This window comes from Bufo bufo, chromosome 2 (genome assembly GCF_905171765.1).
Source record: "Bufo bufo chromosome 2, aBufBuf1.1, whole genome shotgun sequence".
Classification (NCBI taxonomy): domain Eukaryota; kingdom Metazoa; phylum Chordata; class Amphibia; order Anura; family Bufonidae; genus Bufo; species Bufo bufo.
This window is the reverse complement of record NC_053390.1, coordinates 258310814-258330121: the sequence shown is the minus strand read 5'-3', so window position 1 is coordinate 258330121 and position 19308 is coordinate 258310814. Positions and strand designations below refer to the sequence as shown.

Genomic DNA, 19308 nt, shown 5'->3' with positions numbered 1-19308 from the left:
TGATCAACTGGTCCAAAAAAAGGTCCTTTAAACTACCTTGTAGATAGAAATGCCCTCAGCTGCAGGGTACTGAGAGAACCCCACTGGAGATCCAGATGCGCTTCCCCACGGTCAATGGTTCCTCAGCGGATGATGCAGGACATTCGTACACAAGAACCAGACATACTATACTGTAGTCCAAATTTTAAATAGATCAGATAGTCGCTTCGTTCAAAAACTTTGGAATAATACTGTACGGAGATCTGTAACCCCATCATGTACTTCCTCACATATTGGGCAACATGGCATTAATGTAAGATACATGAGGGGGTTATTTACTATTAAAGTTGCTGTCTCACTTCAGTAAGTGGCATTTATCGTGTAGAGAAAGTTAATACAAGGCACTTACTAATGTATTGTTATTATCCATATTGCTTCCTTTGCTGGCTGGATTCATTTTTCACATTATACACTGCTCGTTTCCACGGTTACAGGCCACCCTGCAATCCATCCGTGGTGGTCGTGCTTGCACACAATAGAGAAAAGCACCAGCCTATGTGAGCTCCCATGTAGGGCTGTAGTAAACTATTATTTTAGTAATCGAGTATTCTATCGATTATTTTTTACGATTAATCGAGTAATCTAATAAAAAAAAATAGACTGTTTTCCTTTATAAAAACTCATCAGACCCCCTGCCATTAGTCCCCAACACCCTTTGTTCACCACTGTGCGATCAGCCCAAGTGCATCAGTTCCCCCCAGTGCCATCAGCTCCACTATCCCCCAGTGCCTTCAGCTCTCCCCACCCAGTGCCATCAGCTCTCCCCACCCAGTGCCATCAGCTCTCCTTCACCCCAGTGCCATCAGCTCTCCCCACCCAGTGCCATCAGCTCTCCTTCACCCCAGTGCCATCAGCTCTCCTTCACCCCAGTGCCATCAGCTCTCCTTCACCCCAGTGCCATCAGCTCTCCCCACCCAGTGCCATCAGCTCTCCCCACCCAGTGCCATCAGCTCTCCTTCACCCCAGTGCCATCAGCTCTCCCCACCCAGTGCCATCAGCTCTCCTTCACCCCAGTGCCATCAGCTCTCCCCACCCAGTGCCATCAGCTCTCCCCAACCAGTGCAATCAGCTCTCCCCAACCAGTGTCATCAGCTCTTCTTCACCCCAGTGCCATCAGCTCTCCCCACCCAGTGCCATCAGCTCTCCCCACCCAGTGTCATCAGCTCTCCTTCACCCCAGTGCCATCAGCTCTCCCCACCCAGTGCCATCAGCTCTCCCCACCCAGTGTCATCAGCTCTTCTTCACCCCAGTGCCATCAGCTCTCCTTCACCCCAGTGCCATCAGCTCTCCCCAACCAGTGCAATCAGCTCTCCCCAACCAGTGTCATCAGCTCTTCTTCACCCCAGTGCCATCAGCTCTCCCCACCCAGTGCCATCAGCTCTCCCCACCCAGTGTCATCAGCTCTTCTTCACCCCAGTGCCATCAGCTCTCCTTCACCCCAGTGCCATCAGCTCTCCCCACCCAGTGCCATCAGCTCTCCCCACCCAGTGTCATCAGCTCTTCTTCACCCCAGTGCCATCAGCTCTCCTTCACCCCAGTGCCATCAGCTCTCCTTCACCCCAGTGCCATCAGCTCTCCCCACCCAGTGTCATCAGCTATCCTTCACCCCAGTGTCATCAGCTCTCCCCACCCAGTGTCATCAGCTCTCCTTCACCCCAGTGCCATCAGCTCTCCTTCACCCCAGTGCCATCAGCTCTCCTTCACCCCAGTGCGATCAGCTCTCCTTCACCCCAGTGCCATCAGCTCTCCTTCACCCCAGTGCCATCAGCTCTGCCCCCATTGTGCCATTAGCTCTGCCCCCATTGTGCCATTAGCTCTGCCCCCATTGTGCCATCAGCTCTGCTGCCATGCTCCTCCTGACACCGGGATTACACAGCGTCACTGGTTTCTATGACGCTGTGCACTCCAGGCGCCTGGCCTTAGTTGCCCCCACCCCCTCGGTTTCACCAACTTACCTTTCCAGCAGGGGTGCTGCCGACACTCCATCGTTCTGCGCTGCTCTACGCCAGACGTCACACAGTGCTTCAGGTCATGGCGTCTGGTACGTCAGAGCAGCGCGGGACCATGGACGTACTGTGAAGTGTCCGGAGGCCCCCTGTTGGAAAGGTGAGTATTCCAAGCGCAGCGGGAGACCACGGAGCGGGAGTAATAGCAAGCGATTCACTCCCGCTCCGTGGTCACATGACACAAACGAATCTTCGATGCAAAAAATTTGCATCGAGGATTTTTTTGTGTCGAATTACTCGATTTAATCGAGTAATCGTTTCAGCCCTACTCCCATGGTCCCGGCCACCAGAGAGGCTGATGCTTTTTTCTATAGTGTGCAAGCACGGCCACTGCTGATAAATTGCAGGGTGGTCTGTAACCATGGAAACGAGCAGTATAATGTGATGGAAAAATGAATCCAGCCAGCAAAGGAAGCAATATGGATAATCACAATACATTAGTAAGTGGCTTGTATTAACTTTCTCTACATGATAAATGCAACTTACTAAAGTGAGACAACCCTTTAAGCCTTTCTGGGCCTTTCTGTACATGTACAGCGGTAGTCCAGTCTTTAAAGATGGGCACCATAACCGTCGGGTTTCTCCTTTTTTCACAGCAGAGGCCCAGGGCTAATGTATGTGATCATCGGAATTTAACCCCTCAGATATCGTGGTAAAATGTGACCACTGCATCTGGGAGCGCTAAAACCAGGAGATGCACACTTCCTGGCCCAAGCCGCCTTTCCCTCGCTGAGATCGGGAAAGGCGGCCCATACTAGTAATAGGCCTAAGCCTGTACAAGGCTTACAGGCTCATTACTAGTATATTCCATTACTGGACTGCAGGTGGCAGCACAGCATTGGAATATACTGAATATTTTATTCTGTAATGCATAGATATTCAGTACAGAATACAATACGCAAAATTCTAATCAACCCCCTTTCACTAGAATAAAAAAAATAATAATTAAACATTTGTATTGTGGGAGTGAAAAAACAATATGGGGTTAAATACACATTGAACTTGAAAGGGTAGGAGGACACAAGCAGGATGGAAACAGAACTTGAAGCACAGCAGAAATACAAGCAGGAAATAAGGCAGGATAAACAGGTAAATTGCAATAGCACTAAATTATCAAACATCTTTGTTTGTCACCAGGGAACCTAAAGCTCAGGCACCACCTGTCTGGAGAAAATGCCTTAAATATTCAGGGAACTTCAGGCATTGACTTGGGATGGTCCCTAGGTATTTAATGCACCCTCTTCAGGCAGAAGGTGCTTGAGCTTTAGGTTTCCTGGTGACCAACAAAGGTGTTTGATAGTCTAGTGCAGGCATGCTCAACCTGTGGCCCTCCAACTGTTGCAAAACTAACAGCCCCCATCATGCCTGGACGGCCTACAGCTATCAGCCTACAGCAGGGCATGGTGGGAGTTGTAGTTTTACAACAGCTGGAGGGCCGCAGGTTGGGCATCCCTGGTCTAGTGCTATGCAATTTACCTATGTTTATCTAAGGGAGCATCAGGCAGAAGGATGGAGACAACACCGGCGACCAGGATACTGAATGGCATGGTGAGTGGCGTGGCGTCCTTTTCCGCAGGGTACAGCAGGACCACAGACCTAACATCTCTCAGCTGCCGTGGTCGCAACTAATGATGACAGATCCTGAGCAGGCACCATATTTAAAGACCTGGTGGTTGTCAGGAACAGGTTAATGTGGAAACAGACTGATGTCTTCAATAAAGACTAGAAAGTGACATGAAAATAAACTGAAACAAGTTCAAGTCTTTTCTTGAATACTGTAAACATAATGACTAACGCTAATAATTATTGTTTTCAGGTAGATAGCTCCTGAGAATCTTCACGCCTCTGGATGCCTTGGTAAGTTAATTAACTAAAAAGGGCAGGTCTCCAGTATGACTATAACAAGGGCGTGCTGTGTATTCTGAAGAGTCTGAGGTGTGGTAGGTATGTTGTGAATGTTGAGTGTTGTAATTCATCTTTAAACATTATTTCATGCCACTATCATCACTAGGAGACATTTCCCATGACCTAGGGTATTTATCAACTAAAGATGAAAAGGTGTTGATCTGTAACATTACACTAAGGCCTCTTGCACACGAACGTTGTGCATCCGTTCCGTGCATTGGGGACCGCAATTTGCGGTGCTGGTAGAAAGACACAGTTTGCGCAGCATTCTACTGATTTATAATGTTGTATGACTTTGAGAGACCTGGAATCTATTGAATTACACTGACATAATGCTGTCAGTGTAATGCCTCATTCACACATCAGTGTTTGGTCAGTGATTTCCATCAGTGACTGAGAGCCAAAAACAGATGTGGAGCCTACATAGACATAATGTATAAGGGAAAGAGCTGCACTTGTGTGCTTAGAGCTGCACCTGGTTTTGGCTCAAAATCACTGATGGAAATCACTGACGGAACACTGACTGCGTAAATGAGGCATAATACAAAAGATTCCAGGTCTAGCAGGGACACACAGCATTATAAATCATTATAATGCCATGCATTCATGTCAGAGAAGCAGAGGCAAGAATGGAAACTCACACTGTCGCACGCAGCGAGTTTCTTACATTGAACTTTCTCGTATGGGTCTGGCCTTAGGGTCCTCCTCTTACTTGACCAATGCCGGACCAATAAAGAGCACAGATCAGGACTATTCAAGTCAGTCAATACTTATTTAAAGGGAACTTCTCACATTGAAAATGCAGTGCAATTTACAGACAGTATGTTGTAAAACAGGAGGAGCTGAGAATGAGAAGAGGTACATAGGGGGAGATTAATCAAGATTAGCGTATTCTACAACAGTCTTGATATCCCCTGCTCTGCTAGAGGATGCGCCTCATTTATGGCAAGGCAATCACCTGACGATCTCATTCCCAATAACTGGACCGATCCTCATCCAGAGTAAAAGAGCCTTAGGGCTTTTTCACACGAGTGGATGCCGTGCGAGTAATCCGCTGCGTGAAGGACAGCCAAGCCCCGTTCCAGAGAGCAGAGACACGGAGCAGTAACATGATTAATAAAGCTCTTTGCCTCTCTGTGACCTTTTTACTACAAAATCTCGGTGAGATATAGTTGTCACTGTGATTTTGTAGTAAAAAGGTCACAGAGAAGCAAAGAGCATTATCAATCATGTTTCCCTTACGTCCTAACCAGTGGCACAAATGGGGTATTCTGCCCCTGTGGACTGGTTAGGACAGGTGGAATTTTAATGAAACAATCAAACAAAAAATACTGGCAGGCACACGCCCTCCCTGCCCCCAATAAAGAGGGGTGTGACTCTCCAACCCATGTGTTTTTTTCTGTCCTGTGGACAGGACGGGACGGGTGGTGCACTCCTCCATCCCTACGGTGGAGAGAGTGTTTGTTTTTCCCCCTTTTTTCATCTCAGGGGTCTTATTTTGTTCCCTTGGGAGCGGCTCCGCTCCCCCGGTGCGGCGGAGGATGTCCTCCGGTTTATGCCGCTCTTTGCCGCCCTTGTTGATAGCCATGCTTCTCCTACCTTCTCTGAGCTGGGTGCTGGAGCGGCGGTGGCGGCGTCCCGCATGTTCGGCCGGGCGCCGCCTTCCGGCGGAAGTGACGTCGGGTGACGTCACTTCCGGGTTTTCGCTCCGGCCGATTGAGCGTCGGCCGGAGGTGTATTTTTACGTTATGAGGCCGTGGGGGGCCTTCAAATGCTTCAGGGTCCCTCTTGGATCCTAAACATATAGTTTTGTCTTTTAGTTTTTTCTTTTAGATAAGATATAAACTCAGAGGTTTACCCCGCCCCTTTGTGGGCGGGGCTTCCTTTTTTTGGCGCCAACAAACCCTATTTAAACTGGATGAAGCTCCAGGTTCAGTCTCCTGGAGCGCAGCTTGCTGTCAACCTTGAGTGTGGTTTGGTGCTAGAGTGTTGTTACCTCTGTGCTGAAAAACTTCTTTGTGTGCTGATTTATATAGAGCTTGCTAGGATCTTCTGGGTAAAGGTCCTGAAGCTTGCGATTAAGCACTGTTTTCTTGAATTTTGCTAAGTTCATGTCTCTTTTTAAATTTCAGCCATGTCGTCTACCGGTGACGGTGAGCGAGAGCCCAGCAGGAAGTCCGCGGGCAAGAGGCGCCACCTGCAGTGCCATGACTGTCAGATTGTCCTGGAGGACTCTTACGACTTCTCCCGGTGCCCATCCTGCAGGGCCAAGACCCTCCCCCCGCTGGAGCCATCTGTCCACGACGTGGTCGATTGGGTGAAGGGGTACATGGAGTCCAACATGACCCAGGTCAACGCCTCCATTCAGGAATTGAAGAGTGCCCTGGTCTCCAAGCGTCATCGTCCCTCCTCCCCCCATCGTGCTATGGAGGTCTCGGGGGCTCAGGAGGCGAGAGAGGGTTCAGCCTCTTCCTCCTCGGATGAGGAGGATGGTTTTGCATATTTTTTCCCGCTGGAGAAGGCCCAGCGACTACTAAAATCCGTCCGGTCGGGGGACCAGGACGTTGATCCGGGGGAAGCCTCATCCTCTGCCTCTAGGGGGCCTAGGGCCTTTAAAGCGGATGATTCTCTCCTATCTCTGATGAAAACAGAGTGGAGAAAGCCAGAGAAAGGTCCAGTGTTGACCAAAAGGTTCAAGGCGGTGTTCCCGGTTAAAGAGGATCAGGTATCGTCCTGGGGGCCTGTCCCTAAAGTGGACATGGCCATAGCAAAGTTATCCAGAAGAACCCTGATCCCTTCAGACGACGGGTCAAGTTTGCTGGACCCGATGGACCGGAAGGCGGACTGCGCCCTTAGGCGCACTTACTCCTCGGCCTCCGCTTCCGCCTCAGTCGCAATTTCCTCGTCCGAAGTGGCGAATTTTCTGAGATCTAGATTTTCGCAAATCCAGTCTGACCTGGACCAAGGGGTTTCTAGGGACGACATTCTGGCCTCATGTAAGACGGCCAGCCTAGCCATTGACTTCTTGTGTGACGCAGCTCCACAACAACTGAAGTTGGCATCCAAGACCATGGCCCTTTCAACCGCGGGCAGGCGTCCGCTGTGGTTGAAACCTTGGAAGGCCGATACGGCCTCAAAACATAACCTCTGTGCCATGGCATATGAACCCGGCAAACTGTTTGGTGCAGAGCTTGACCACATAATGGAGGGGCTGTCGGACAAGAAGGGCAAGTCCCTTCCCCAGCAGTCCTTTCGTGGTCGGGGCAGGGGGTATAGTTCCAGAGCGGAACCGCAACCCAGACCCCAGAGGAATTGGGGTTCCCGTAGAGGAGGAAGATCCTCTCGGGGTTCTAGACCCCCCAAGAAGTCCTCGGCGCTCTGATTGCGGGCCTCCTCGAGGCTCTTGGTATTTAGCCGGTCTGACTGGAGATCTCGGGCTCCCTTCTCCCCACATTCCCGTAGGCGGCCGCCTACATCACTTTCTACCTTGTTGGCAGGATCATATCCAGGACAGTTGGGTCCTGCGTGTAATTTCGCATGGCTACCTTGTAGACTTGAGCAGTTTGCCTCTGGACAAGTTTGTTCAGACAAGGCTTCTTCCCAGCAACAAACAGAAGATTTTAGAAACCTACGTGCTAGAATACTTCCAGAAGGGGGCCTTAGAAGAGGTTCCTCTCCAAGAGAGGGGAACAGGTATCTACTCCCCAGTTTTCCTGGTACCCAAGAATACCGGAGGTTGGAGGATGATTATAGATCTGAGGTTCTTCAACCGTTTCATAAAACAAAAGAAGTTCCGTATGGAAACTATCCAGTCAGTGACCAATCTTCTTATGCCGGGAGATTTCTTGGCAACCTTAGACCTCAAGGATGCTTATCTCCATATTCCCATCCATCCTGGGTCCAGAAGATTCTTAAGGACATTTTCAGTTTGTGGCCCTCCCATTTGGGATTTCTTCAGCCCCACACACTTTCACCAAAGTAGTGGTCTCTGTGGTGGCCGCTCTAAGGCTTCAGGGCCTGAGCATAGTTCCATACCTGGACGACTGGCTCCTCAGAGCTCCTTCCCAAGCGATCCTGTCCCAACACATCCAACAGGCTGTTACATTCCTACATCAGTTAGGATGGATAATCAATTGGGACAAATCCCAACTCCAACCAGCCACCTCGGTAAGGTTCCTGGGGTTCATGGTGGATTCAATCAGGATGACAATTCATCTCACTCCCGAAAGAAGGCAATCCGTGCAACAAACAGCCCGTTCTCTCTCTGTACCAAAACAGGTAACGATTCGAACGTGGATGAGGATGTTGGGACTAATGTCTTCAACCGCAGAGGCGGTACCTTGGGCATTATGGCACTTACGTCCGCTCCAGTCGGAAGTATTAGCCAAGTGGAATCACAGTCCGGTGGGACTCAATTCCGTGCTCTCCCTGCCTTACAAAGTCCGATCCTCTCTGAGGTGGTGGTCCCACCTCATGGACGGCAAGTCCCTGATCCAACCCTCTTGGATCATACTTACTTCAGACGCATCCCTAGTAGGCTGGGGTGCGCATCTTCAGGACAAGACAGTCCAGGGAACTTGGACACCTCAGGAGAGGTTATTGTCATCAAATCTCCTGGAGATCAGAGCAATCAGACTAGCTCTTCTTCATTTTGCTCCCATCATTCGAGGGAAGGCAGTAAAGGTACAGTCAGACAGCATGACCGCTGTACTGTATATCAACAAGCAGGGAGGCACGAGGTCACAAAGTCTCCTGAGAGAGATAGGTGTGATTTTGGATTGGGCAGAACTGAACCTCACCCACTTATCAGCCGTTCACATTCGCGGAGTTCACAATGTGATTGCGGATCGTCTGAGCCGAGGTCTTCCAACCGGAGAATGGTCACTCCATCCAGAGGTCTTCAAGGAGATAACGCTCAGGTGGGGCATGCCAGAGATCGATCTCATGGCAACGAGGTTCAACACCAAGGTGGAGAAGTATTGCTCCCTTTACAGGGAGGACAACCCGGTGGCAATAGATGCACTGTCAATCCCATGGAGGTTCAGGCTGGCCTACATCTTCCCTCCAATTTCCTTGATACCAAGGGTCTTGATGAAGATCAGGCAGGACCAAGCGTCAGTTATCGCCATTATCCCATACTGGCCGAAAAGAGCTTGGTTTACCCAACTCTTACAGATGAGTCGGGGTCAATTTCTGAGGCTTCCCCCAGAGAGAGTACTGGTGTCGGGGGGCACCCAGGTCTCCTCAAATCTTCAAATGTTCAACCTGACGGCCTGGAGGTTGATCAGTCCCTTCCAGGGATAGAAGGGCTATCGGGGTCTGTCTTGAGAACCCTGGAGCACTCCAGATCAGAAGCTACCAATAAGGCCTACTCCAGAATCTGGAAGATCTTTTCATCCTGGTGTACAAGACATCAGCAAAGATCCGCTGAAGCTTCCATCCCGATGATCCTCCAATTTCTTCAGGACGGTCTGGACAGGGGGCTATCACCAGCTACCCTTAAAGTGCAGATTTCAGCTATCTCTGCTTGTCTAAACAGAGCTATTTCTCAAGACCCCCTTATCAAGAGATTCCTGAAGGGAGCCTCAAGATTAAAGCCTACAGTAATCAGACCTATCCCGGCCTGGGATTTGTCGGTCGTGCTCAGGGGGTTATCATCTCCCCCCTTTGAGCCCCTAGAGGAGGCGGGATTCAGGTTCCTGACCTGGAAGATCACCTTCTTGTTAGCTGTTACCTCTGCAAAACGAGTTGGGGAACTCCAGGCTTTTTCTGCCTTTGAGCCATATACAAAGTTCCTACAGGATCGGGTACTTCTAAAATTTCTACCTACCTTCATCCCAAAGGTTCCTTCCTTTGACAACATCAATCAGGTGATCTCCCTACCAACTTTGGCTCCACCCGCCTCCTCTGAGGAAAGAGGGCTCCATACCCTCGATATTGCGAGATGTCTTACGATTTACCTGGAACGCTCCAAGGTATTTAGGAAGGATGAAAACCTCCTTATCCTTTTTTCCGGTACCCATAAGGGGAGGAAAGCCTCTAAGCCCTCCATCAGTCGTTGGATTAAAGAGGCAATTCGGGAGTCTTATATGTCTCAGGGCTCGGAGCCCCCTGAATTTGTAAGGGCCCACTCTACTCGAGCAGTGGCCACTTCTTTTGCAGAGAGAAGCTCGATCCCATTGGATGTGATCTGTAAGTCAGCTTCTTGGAGTTCTCACTCCACTTTTATCTCACACTATAGAGTGGATACCAGAATACATAGTTATTCCTCATTTGGCCGGACAGTGTTATCGTCCGCCAGGCATGAGGACCCTCCCATGGGGGTTTCTACTTGCTAAATCCCCATTTGTGCCACTGGTTAGGACGTAAGGGAATCGTTAATTTCTAACGATAATTTGTTTTCCCTTAGTCCTAACAGTGGCACACAATTTTCCCCCCCTATATTTATTAATTGAGATTGTAGTTGTCTACTTGTAATTACACATGGGTTGGAGAGTCACACCCCTCTTTATTGGGGGCAGGGAGGGCGTGTGCCTGCCAGTATTTTTTGTTTGATTGTTTCATTAAAATTCCACCTGTCCTAACCAGTCCACAGGGGCAGAATACCCCATTTGTGCCACTGTTAGGACTAAGGGAAAACAAATTATCGTTAGAAATTAACGATACTGCTCCGTGTCTCTGCTCTCCGGAACGGGGCTTGGCTGTCTTTCACGCAGCGGATTACCCGCACGGCATCCACTCGTGTGAAAGAGCCCTTAAGGATGATGTTGGTTTGAGCAGTGTAGGTGTAATTAGTTTTCAAGACATAGGTGCAGAGCTTTATTGAAAAATAGCAGATTAAGGCTACGGCTACACGACATTTTGTTGCACTAATGTCGCGCGACAATTTTTATAATGGCAGTCTATGGTGTCGCACTGCAACATGCTGCGACTGCGACGCGTCAGTCGCAGAAAAATCCATCTCGAATGGATTTTCTGCGACTGTTGCGTCGCAGTCGCAGCATGTTGCAGTGCGACACCATAGACTGCCATTATAAAAATTGTCGCGCAACATTAGTGCAACAAAATGTCGCGCGACAAATGTCGTCGTGTAGACGTAGCCTAAGACTACATTCACACGACCGTGGTGTAGCTGTGCCCGTGTTGCAAGCCACAGGTCCGCAAAACATGGGCACCGGCTGTGTGAACTCCATGCTGCGGTGCTGACCCATTGACTTCAACAGGTCTGCGATCAGGAAGATACTGCAAAAGATAGGAAACGGCTCGGAAGCCCACAGAAGCCTCTGCACCACAAAAAACAGTATATGTCCTATCGTTTGCCGTATCTTATGGATCGGTCTGCACTGCAGCATAGAGTTCACAAGGCCGGTGCCATCTTTCCACAGTTTCCGGTTCGCAACACAGGCATGGCTTCACAAGAAAGTCCGTTTTTAACGTTACACAGTCCAACTTACAGTACAGCCATAGTGGTCCCAATGTGGTGCAGATTATTTCCTGACTCAGAGGTTTGTGGCTGTGTATGTGCCTGATAATTGCTTGATCGTCAGGGAGAGAGTTGTGTTTACATATGGCAATCCTTTCTGCTTTATGGGAACGAGCACTCACTAGAGGAATCACTCAGGATTGACTGAGCCCCACAGCATCAGTTGCCACAAGGACTGTCGTGGAATCTGCAACGGGCTGTCAAGTAGCGCAGACATTACCAGCAACAACTAGTCTCTACTCTGGACATGTACGAGACCAAGGACACACTTCAAACACAGTACACACAGGAACAACGCCAATCATAACACTGGAACAGATTTAACGGTATTTAGAGGGTCTCCTCCACACCTTGCAGATTATTGGCAGACTACAGAAAATCCCCAGGATAGGTGACAATCACGGAGGCCCCTTGTTTCTCGCAGTCATGAGAAGGTTGATATTGTAACAGTTAGGCCCCTTTCACACGGGCGAGTATTCCGCGCGGGTGCAATGCAGGACGTGAACGCATTGCACCCGCACTGAATCCGGACCCATTCACTTCAATGGGGCTGTGCAGATGAGCGGTGATTTTCACGCATTACTTGTGCGTTGCGTGAAAATCGCAGCATGTTCTATATTCTGCGTTTTTCGCGCAACGCAGGTCCCATAGAAATTAATGGGGATGCGTGAAAATCGCAAGCAAGTGCGGATGCAATGCAATTTTCATGCATGATTGCTAAGGAGACGAGGGATGAGTTACCCGGGACCCCATTTACTTTATTATTTTCCATTATAACATGGTTTTAATGGAAAATAATAGCATTATTTAATTCAGAATGCTAAGTAAAAGGTCCATTGTGGGGTTGAAAAAAAAAAAAAAAATGAACTCGCCTCATCCACTGGATCGCGCAGCCGGCATCGTCTTCTTTCTTCTTCTTTCAGGACCCGCAATAGGACCTTCGGTGACGTCATCGCACTCACCACGTGGTGAGCACGGTGACGTCAGTGCAGGTCCTGCTGAATGAAGATAGAAATCTTCTATCTTCATTCAGCAGGACCTGCGCTGACATCACCAGGCTAACCACGTGGTGAGCGCAGCGCAATGACGTCACCAAAGGTCCTATTGCAGGTCCTGAAAGAAGAAGAAAGAAGACGATGCCGGCTGCGCGATCCAGTGGATGAGGCGAGTTCATTTTTTATTTATTTTTTAACCCCTAAAGCCACATTTTAGTAAGCATTCTGTATTAAGAATGCTATTATTTTCCCTTATAAGGCTACTTTCACACTTGCGTCCGGAGCGGATCCGTTTGGTGTCTGCACAGACGGATCCGCTCCTATAATGCAAACGCTTGCATCCATTCAGAACGTCTGTGACCGGCCGGGTGCTCCTCCTACTGGTAAGTGAAAGGTCTGTGCTATAAGCAATGCGCCGCACAGACCTTTCACTTACCAGTAGGAGGAGCGCCCGGCCGGTCACAGACATCGCAGGTAAGTATAATGCTTCTAAAATTGCTAAGTAACCATGGCAGCCAGGACTGCAGTAGCGTCTTGGCGTCCATGGTAACCGATCGGAGCCCCAGCGATTAAACTGGGACTCCGATCGAAACTCTCTGCTGCCACCAATGATGGGGGGGGGGGTGATTTTAATTAGGGGGGGGAGAGGGCAGGCCGCACTGGCCACCAATGAATATAATACTGGGGAAGGAGGGGGGGGCCACACTGGCCACCAATGAATATAATACTGGGGAGAGAGGGAGGGGGGGGGGCCGCACTGGCCACCAATGAATATAATACTGGGGAGGGAGGGAGGGAGGGGGGCCGCACTGGCCACCAATGAATATAAAACTGGGGAGGGAGGGGGGCCGCACTGGCCACCAATGAATATAATACTGGGGAGGGAGGGGGGCCGCACTGGCCACCAATGAATATAATACTGGGGAGGGAGGGGGGGGCCGCACTGGCCACAAATGAATTTAAAACTGGGGAGGGAGGGGGGTCTGGCCCCTGCTGCCTGGCAGCACCTGATCTCTTACAGGGGGCTATGATGCGCACAATTAACCCCTTAGGTGCGGCACCTGAGGGGTTAATTGTGCGGATCACAGCCCCCTGCAAGAGATCAGGTGCTGCCAGGCAGCAGGGGGCAGTTATTACACAGTTCTCAGTATATTCTAACTTGAAGCGTCCCCATCACTATGGGAACACCTCTGTGTTAGAATATACTGTCGGATCTGAGTTTCACGATCTAACTCAAATCCGATGATATATTCTAACATAGAGGCGTTCCCATGGTGATGGGGACCCTTCAAGTTAAAATATACCATCGGATTGGAGAAAACTCAGATCCGATGGTATATTAATAGGGACTCCTGACTTTACATTGAAAGTCAAGGGGGAACGGATCTGTTTGCAATTGCACCATATTGTCTCAACGTCAAACGGATCCGTCCCCATTGACTTGCATTGTAAGTCAGGACGGATCCGTTTGGCTCCGCACGGCCAGGCGGACACCCGAACGCTGCAAGCTGCGTTCGGGTGTCCGCCTGCTGAGCGGAGCGGAGGCTGAACGCTGCCAGACTGATGCATTCTGAGCGGATCCGCATCCACTCAGAATGCATTGGGGCTGTACGGATCCGTTCGGGGCTGTTTGTGAAAGCCTTCAAACGGAACTCACAAGCGGAGCCCCAAACGCAAGTGTGAAAGTAGCCTAACGCATTGCACCCGCGCGATAAAAACTGAACATCGGAACGCAATCGCAGTCCAAACTAACTGCAATTGCGTACCTACTCGCACGATTTTCCCAGACACAACGCATCCGGACCTAATACGGACACACTCGTCTGCAAGGGGCCTAAGGATACATTCACATGACTGTATCTGATTTTGCGGACTGCAAATTGCGGATCCACAAAACATGGATGCCGGCTGTGTGCATTTTGCAGATTGGAACGTCCTTCCCTATGATAGAAATGCTTATTCTTGTCAGCAAAAACGGACAGGAATAGGACATTCTATCTTTTTTGCGGGGTCGTGGAACAGAAGGGTGGACGCGGACAGCACACGTAGTGCTGTCTGCATCTTTTGCACCCCTGCCTAAATGAATGGGTCCGCAACTCATCCACAAAATTGCAGAACGGATGCAGACAGAGAAATACGGTCGCGTGAATGGACCCTAAATGGTCCAGTGAGTACGGCCACTTCTTGGTGTTCAATGGTTTAGTTGACTAATCTATGATGTGCACTAGTCCCTATTTTCCAGCGTGACTTACAACTGATATTGTGATTGAGACCACAGTGTCCAGTGCATTTTGGTTAGAGGGTGCCTCATGGGAATGGAGGGGGAGGGGGGGGGGGTTTACAAATAACAGTGCACGTATGTTCTGCAAAGAATAAAAGGGGGTCAGTCAGCACATCCCAATGCGCAGGTGCACGTTGCTATGGCTGAAAACACAAAGAAAAAAATGCAATGCTACAGCTCTCTGCAAACCAAATAAAGTACAAAAAAGTATTTTAATGCTAATGCTTATTAAGTGAATTTGAGGTTCTTGGCAAATTTTTTTGTACTTTATTTGGTTTGCAGAGTGCTGTTGCATTTTATTTTTGCGGACCGGAAAAAACGGCACGGTCGTGTGAACAAGCCCTAATACTGTACTGAGCAGGAGCTCCGCACAGTATTAGAATGTATTGGCCACGATGAGCCGAAGTTATTACTTCTCGAAGTCTCACGAGACTTCGTGTAATAACTTCATAAATTAATTTGTACTGTAAAAAAACATTTCCCGAACTCGGATTTGGTTCCAAGTTGTAGCAATAACCTTGGCTCATCGGAGCCAATACATTCTAATACCGTACAGAGCTCCTGCTCCGTACAGTTTTGGAACTAAGTTTTATGCGAATCGACTTCCAATGTTTCATCCGAAGTCGATTCGCTCATCCCTAGTTGTACCCTGTATTACAGCTCTGCTCCACTGAAGTGAATGGGGCTGAGCTGTAATACCACCGTTTGATGTCTGTGTTTTATCCATGAAGCATCTGTGTGTCCACGGATTTCACAGACAAGGCTCTTCTATCAATGGTCCGTGAAAAACCACTGAAAGAACACAGTTGCCATCCAAGTTGTGCCAGTTGTTTTTCACGGACTCATAGATTTTAATGGGGATGCTTGTTCCACATCACGGACCAAAGTAGTGCATGTCTCCATCGTCAGTGGAAAACCACTGATGTGTAAACAAACACGCCTCATGCACACGACCGTTGTTTGGGTCCGCATCCGAGCCGCCGTTTTGGCGGCTCGGATGCGGACCCATTCACTTCAATGGGGCCGCAAAAGATGCGGACAGCACTCCGTGTGCTGTCCGCATCCGTGGCTCCGTTCCGCGGCCCCGCTAAAAAAATATAACATGTCCTATTCTTGTCCAAGCTTTGCGGACAAGAATAGGCATTTATATTGCCGGCGCCCGTTCTGTAAACTGCGGAAGGCAACATGGGCGGATTCCGTTTTTTGCGGATCCGCGGTTTGCGGACCGCAAAAAACGCCACAGTCGTGTGCATGAGGCCTAAGGCTACTTTCACACTGGCGTTTTGGCTTTCCCTTTGTGACATCCGTTCAGGGCTCTCACAAGCGGTCCAAAACGGATCAGTTTTGCCCTAATGCATTCTGAATGGAAAAGGATCCGCTCAGAATGCATCAGTTCCATCTCCATTCCGCTTTGGAGGCGGACACCAAAACATCCGTCTGATGAAACTGAGCCAAACGGATCCATTCTGACACACAATGTAAGTCAATGGGGACGGATCCGTTTTCTATGACACAACAGAAAACGGGTCCATCCTCCATTGACTTTCAATGGTGTTGAAGACGGATCCGTCTTGGCTTTGTTAAAGATAATACAGACAGATCCGTTCTGAACGGATGCAGACAGTTGTATTATCTGAATGGATCCGTCTGGGCAGATCCATGATGGATCCACACCAAAAGCGAGTGTGAAAGTAGTCTAAAATCAAAGGGTATGGGTTCTGTCCGTTGAAAATGCCGATAGCAGATGTCCATGAACGAGGCCTTATGAGAGTTTCTTTTTTGCAGGACCCATTTTTTTGATAGCACCATTTAGGGTGTATATACATGGTACATATCACGTGCAGAATTTTTGTGTGGAAAATTGGCAGTGTAATACAGTACCAGCGATGAGATCAAATTTTCAAAATCTAATGTACACAGTGCGGAAATTGGCCTGCAGAGCGGACTTTAAAATCCGCAACATGTCAGTCGTTTTTGTGGATTTTAAGCGCAGATTGTTGACAAAAATGGCAATACTTTTTTATCTTTTCACTCATTCACTGTGAAGGATAAGTATTTTTTTTTTTTTTTTAAAGTTCAGACATTTCTGGATGTGGGGATACCAATGATGGGTTTTATATTGTTTAAACTGATGATCGAGATCAGCTGTTGCTCCGCGGCCTTCTCACTGTTTATCCCAGGCCCAGTGACGTCACGACTAGTATCACTGGCCTGGGCGGGGCTAAGCTCTGTTCAGCCTAACAAATATGGTCAGGACTCCGTGTACTACAAATTCGTCAGCACAGTTATTACATAAGAGTCACAAAGCATCATGTCAACTGTTACCAGAGACTAGCACAACCATCCTCTGTGCATGTGTTGTTACCTTGGAGACGCCGCCAGAGGCACACTCCCGCCAGCTGCCGCATGTGTCTCTATGGAGACAGACGCCAATCCGCGGTGCATTTTGGGATGAAACAAAATGCTGAGGAAAGAAGCGGGAACTGATTTACTGAACAGCCAATGAAAATGCGCGTGGGTGAAAATCTGGCCAATCAGAGGAAGCGTGGGAAAGCAAGGCGGCAAGTAATAGTGGCTGCAGTGCGGTGAGGTCCGGAGTGGAAGACAGCGCAGCTACTGAAGAGCCGGGCGGGAACAGAAGCCGAGAAAACACCTCACCGAGTAAGTGTAATGACCGCTTTGCATGCTCACGTTTATGTTGCGTCATGAAGTGCTAATAGGAATATATAGAACTGGTGCATTTGAGTAGTTTATAACTAGGGGGGATCTTTCATGCTCGTGTTAACCCCTTGTATCACTAGGTCATCATGTCTGAGAGAAAAGCAGTCATCAAGAATGCGGACATGTCCGAGGAGATGCAGCAGGACGCAGTGGAAATCGCCACCCAAGCCCTGGAGAAATTCAACATAGAGAAGGACATAGCTGCCTGCATCAAGAAGGTGAGTACCCGGCCTGAGCACGCGCGGTACCGGATGGTGTGTACAGGGCTGCACTGGCACACGCCTGACGCCATGCTTTCTTCCTCAGGAGTTTGACAAGAAGTACAACCCTACATGGCACTGCATCGTGGGCAGGAACTTCGGCAGCTACGTCACGCACGAGACCAAACACTTCATCTACTTCTATTTGGGCCAGGTGGCAATTCTTCTATTTAAATCCGGCTAGAAGGAGGAGGACGACTGGATGGACTGCTGAAATAAGGTCATGTTGGAGGGTGCGGACCCCCAACCGCCCCTGTGATCACTGGGACCCCTGTTCTGTGTACTGTTCACACTGCTCATAAAGACCTCTTGGGAACAAAAGAAATGAAACTGTATTTATTTTGTAAGTTTTGCTTTTCTATATATTAAAGTGTTTTTTTTCTTTGTACGATGTTTGTGTCTCCTGACTGAGAAGGTGTGGTGAATGTGATGCTTGTTAACCCTAACCAGTTTAGTGGCTCCTTCACACGACGGTCGCCGTGCCTGGGTTGTGGTCTGCAGTGCACTGGCCATGTGAATGGGTCTGCGATCCACAAAATACAGCAACAGGTAGGACATGTCCTGTCTGAAAATCCACAGAAGCGCTTTGGAGAGTTTCCTACACCGTTCACCTGATTTGGAGGGAAATCCCCTCAGATTAAAGCTGACGGTCTGCAGTTAAAGCATATCTTGTTTGTTTCATTTCAAATCCATTGTGGTGGTGTATAGAGCCAAAAATTTTAGAATTGTGTCAATGTCCCAATATTTATGATCCCGACTGTATGTTAATGTACCCCAAGAGTGTTTCCCAACCGGGAATTCTGGCATCTTTTAAGCCCTGATCAGCTGCTGTTACAAGGGGGAAAAGCAGACCAGGATACCGCACCTGACCTATGGTCATGCGTGATGTGGCAACAGGCGGACCACGGAGTAATTGAAGTCCATGGGCCTACACCGTGATGCAGAATAGACATGGCTGGAATCATGGGGTAGGTTAAGGCTACTTTCACACTAGCGTTCGGAGCGGATCCGTCTGATGTTTCATCAGACGGATCCGCTCCGATAATGCAGACGTTCGCATCCGTTCAGAACGGATCCGTCTGCATTAAAACTTAGAAAATTTTCTAAGTGTGAAAGTAGCCTGAACGGATCCGTTCAGACTTTACATTGAAAGTCAATGGGGAACGGATCCGCTTGAAGATTGAGCCATATTGTGTCATCTTCAAGCGGATCTGTCCCCATTGACTTACATTGTAAGTGTGGACGGATCCGCTCGCCTCCGCACGGCCAGGCGGACACCCGAACGCTGCAAGCAGCGTTCAGCTGTCTGCCTGGCCGTGCGGAGGCGAGCGGAGCGGAGGCTGAACGCCGCCAGACTGATGCAGTCTGAGCGGATCCGCATCCATTCAGACTGCATCAGGGCTGGACGGAAGCGTTCTGCTCCGCTCGTGAGCCCCTTCAAACGGAGCTCACGAGCGGACAGCAGAACGCTAGTGTGAAAGTAGCCTTAGCCAGTAGACTCTTCAGGCCACATGGTCATGGTGCAGAATATAGCGAAGTAGATTACATTTTCAAAATCGCATCTACTCAATTTGAGAGTTAAATTTGCAACTCAAACGGTGAAACCTCGGGCATAGCT

General features: G+C 49.1%; 1 protein-coding gene across 1 annotated transcript; it reads left to right on the top strand.

Moving 5' to 3' along the window:
* Window positions 1-17233: 17233 nt before the first annotated feature.
* DYNLL1 (dynein light chain LC8-type 1) lies at window positions 17234-18076 on the top strand. Its single transcript, XM_040416502.1, has 3 exons — window positions 17234-17370; window positions 17511-17648; window positions 17737-18076. Exons 2-3 carry the CDS (start codon window positions 17517-17519, stop codon window positions 17872-17874), a joined length of 270 nt encoding a protein of 89 aa, XP_040272436.1. The 5' UTR covers window positions 17234-17370; window positions 17511-17516; the 3' UTR covers window positions 17875-18076.
* Window positions 18077-19308: the final 1232 nt, after the last annotated feature.

Excerpts from the sequence above, each read along its gene's own strand:
- DYNLL1 (XM_040416502.1), top strand. The coding sequence starts at position 17,517 with ATGTCTGAGAGAAAAGCAGTCATCAAGAATGCGGACATGTCCGAGGAG. Across the intron at positions 17,649-17,736 it reads TAGCTGCCTGCATCAAGAAG|GAGTTTGACAAGAAGTACAA; the intron begins GTGAGTACCCGG and ends TTTCTTCCTCAG.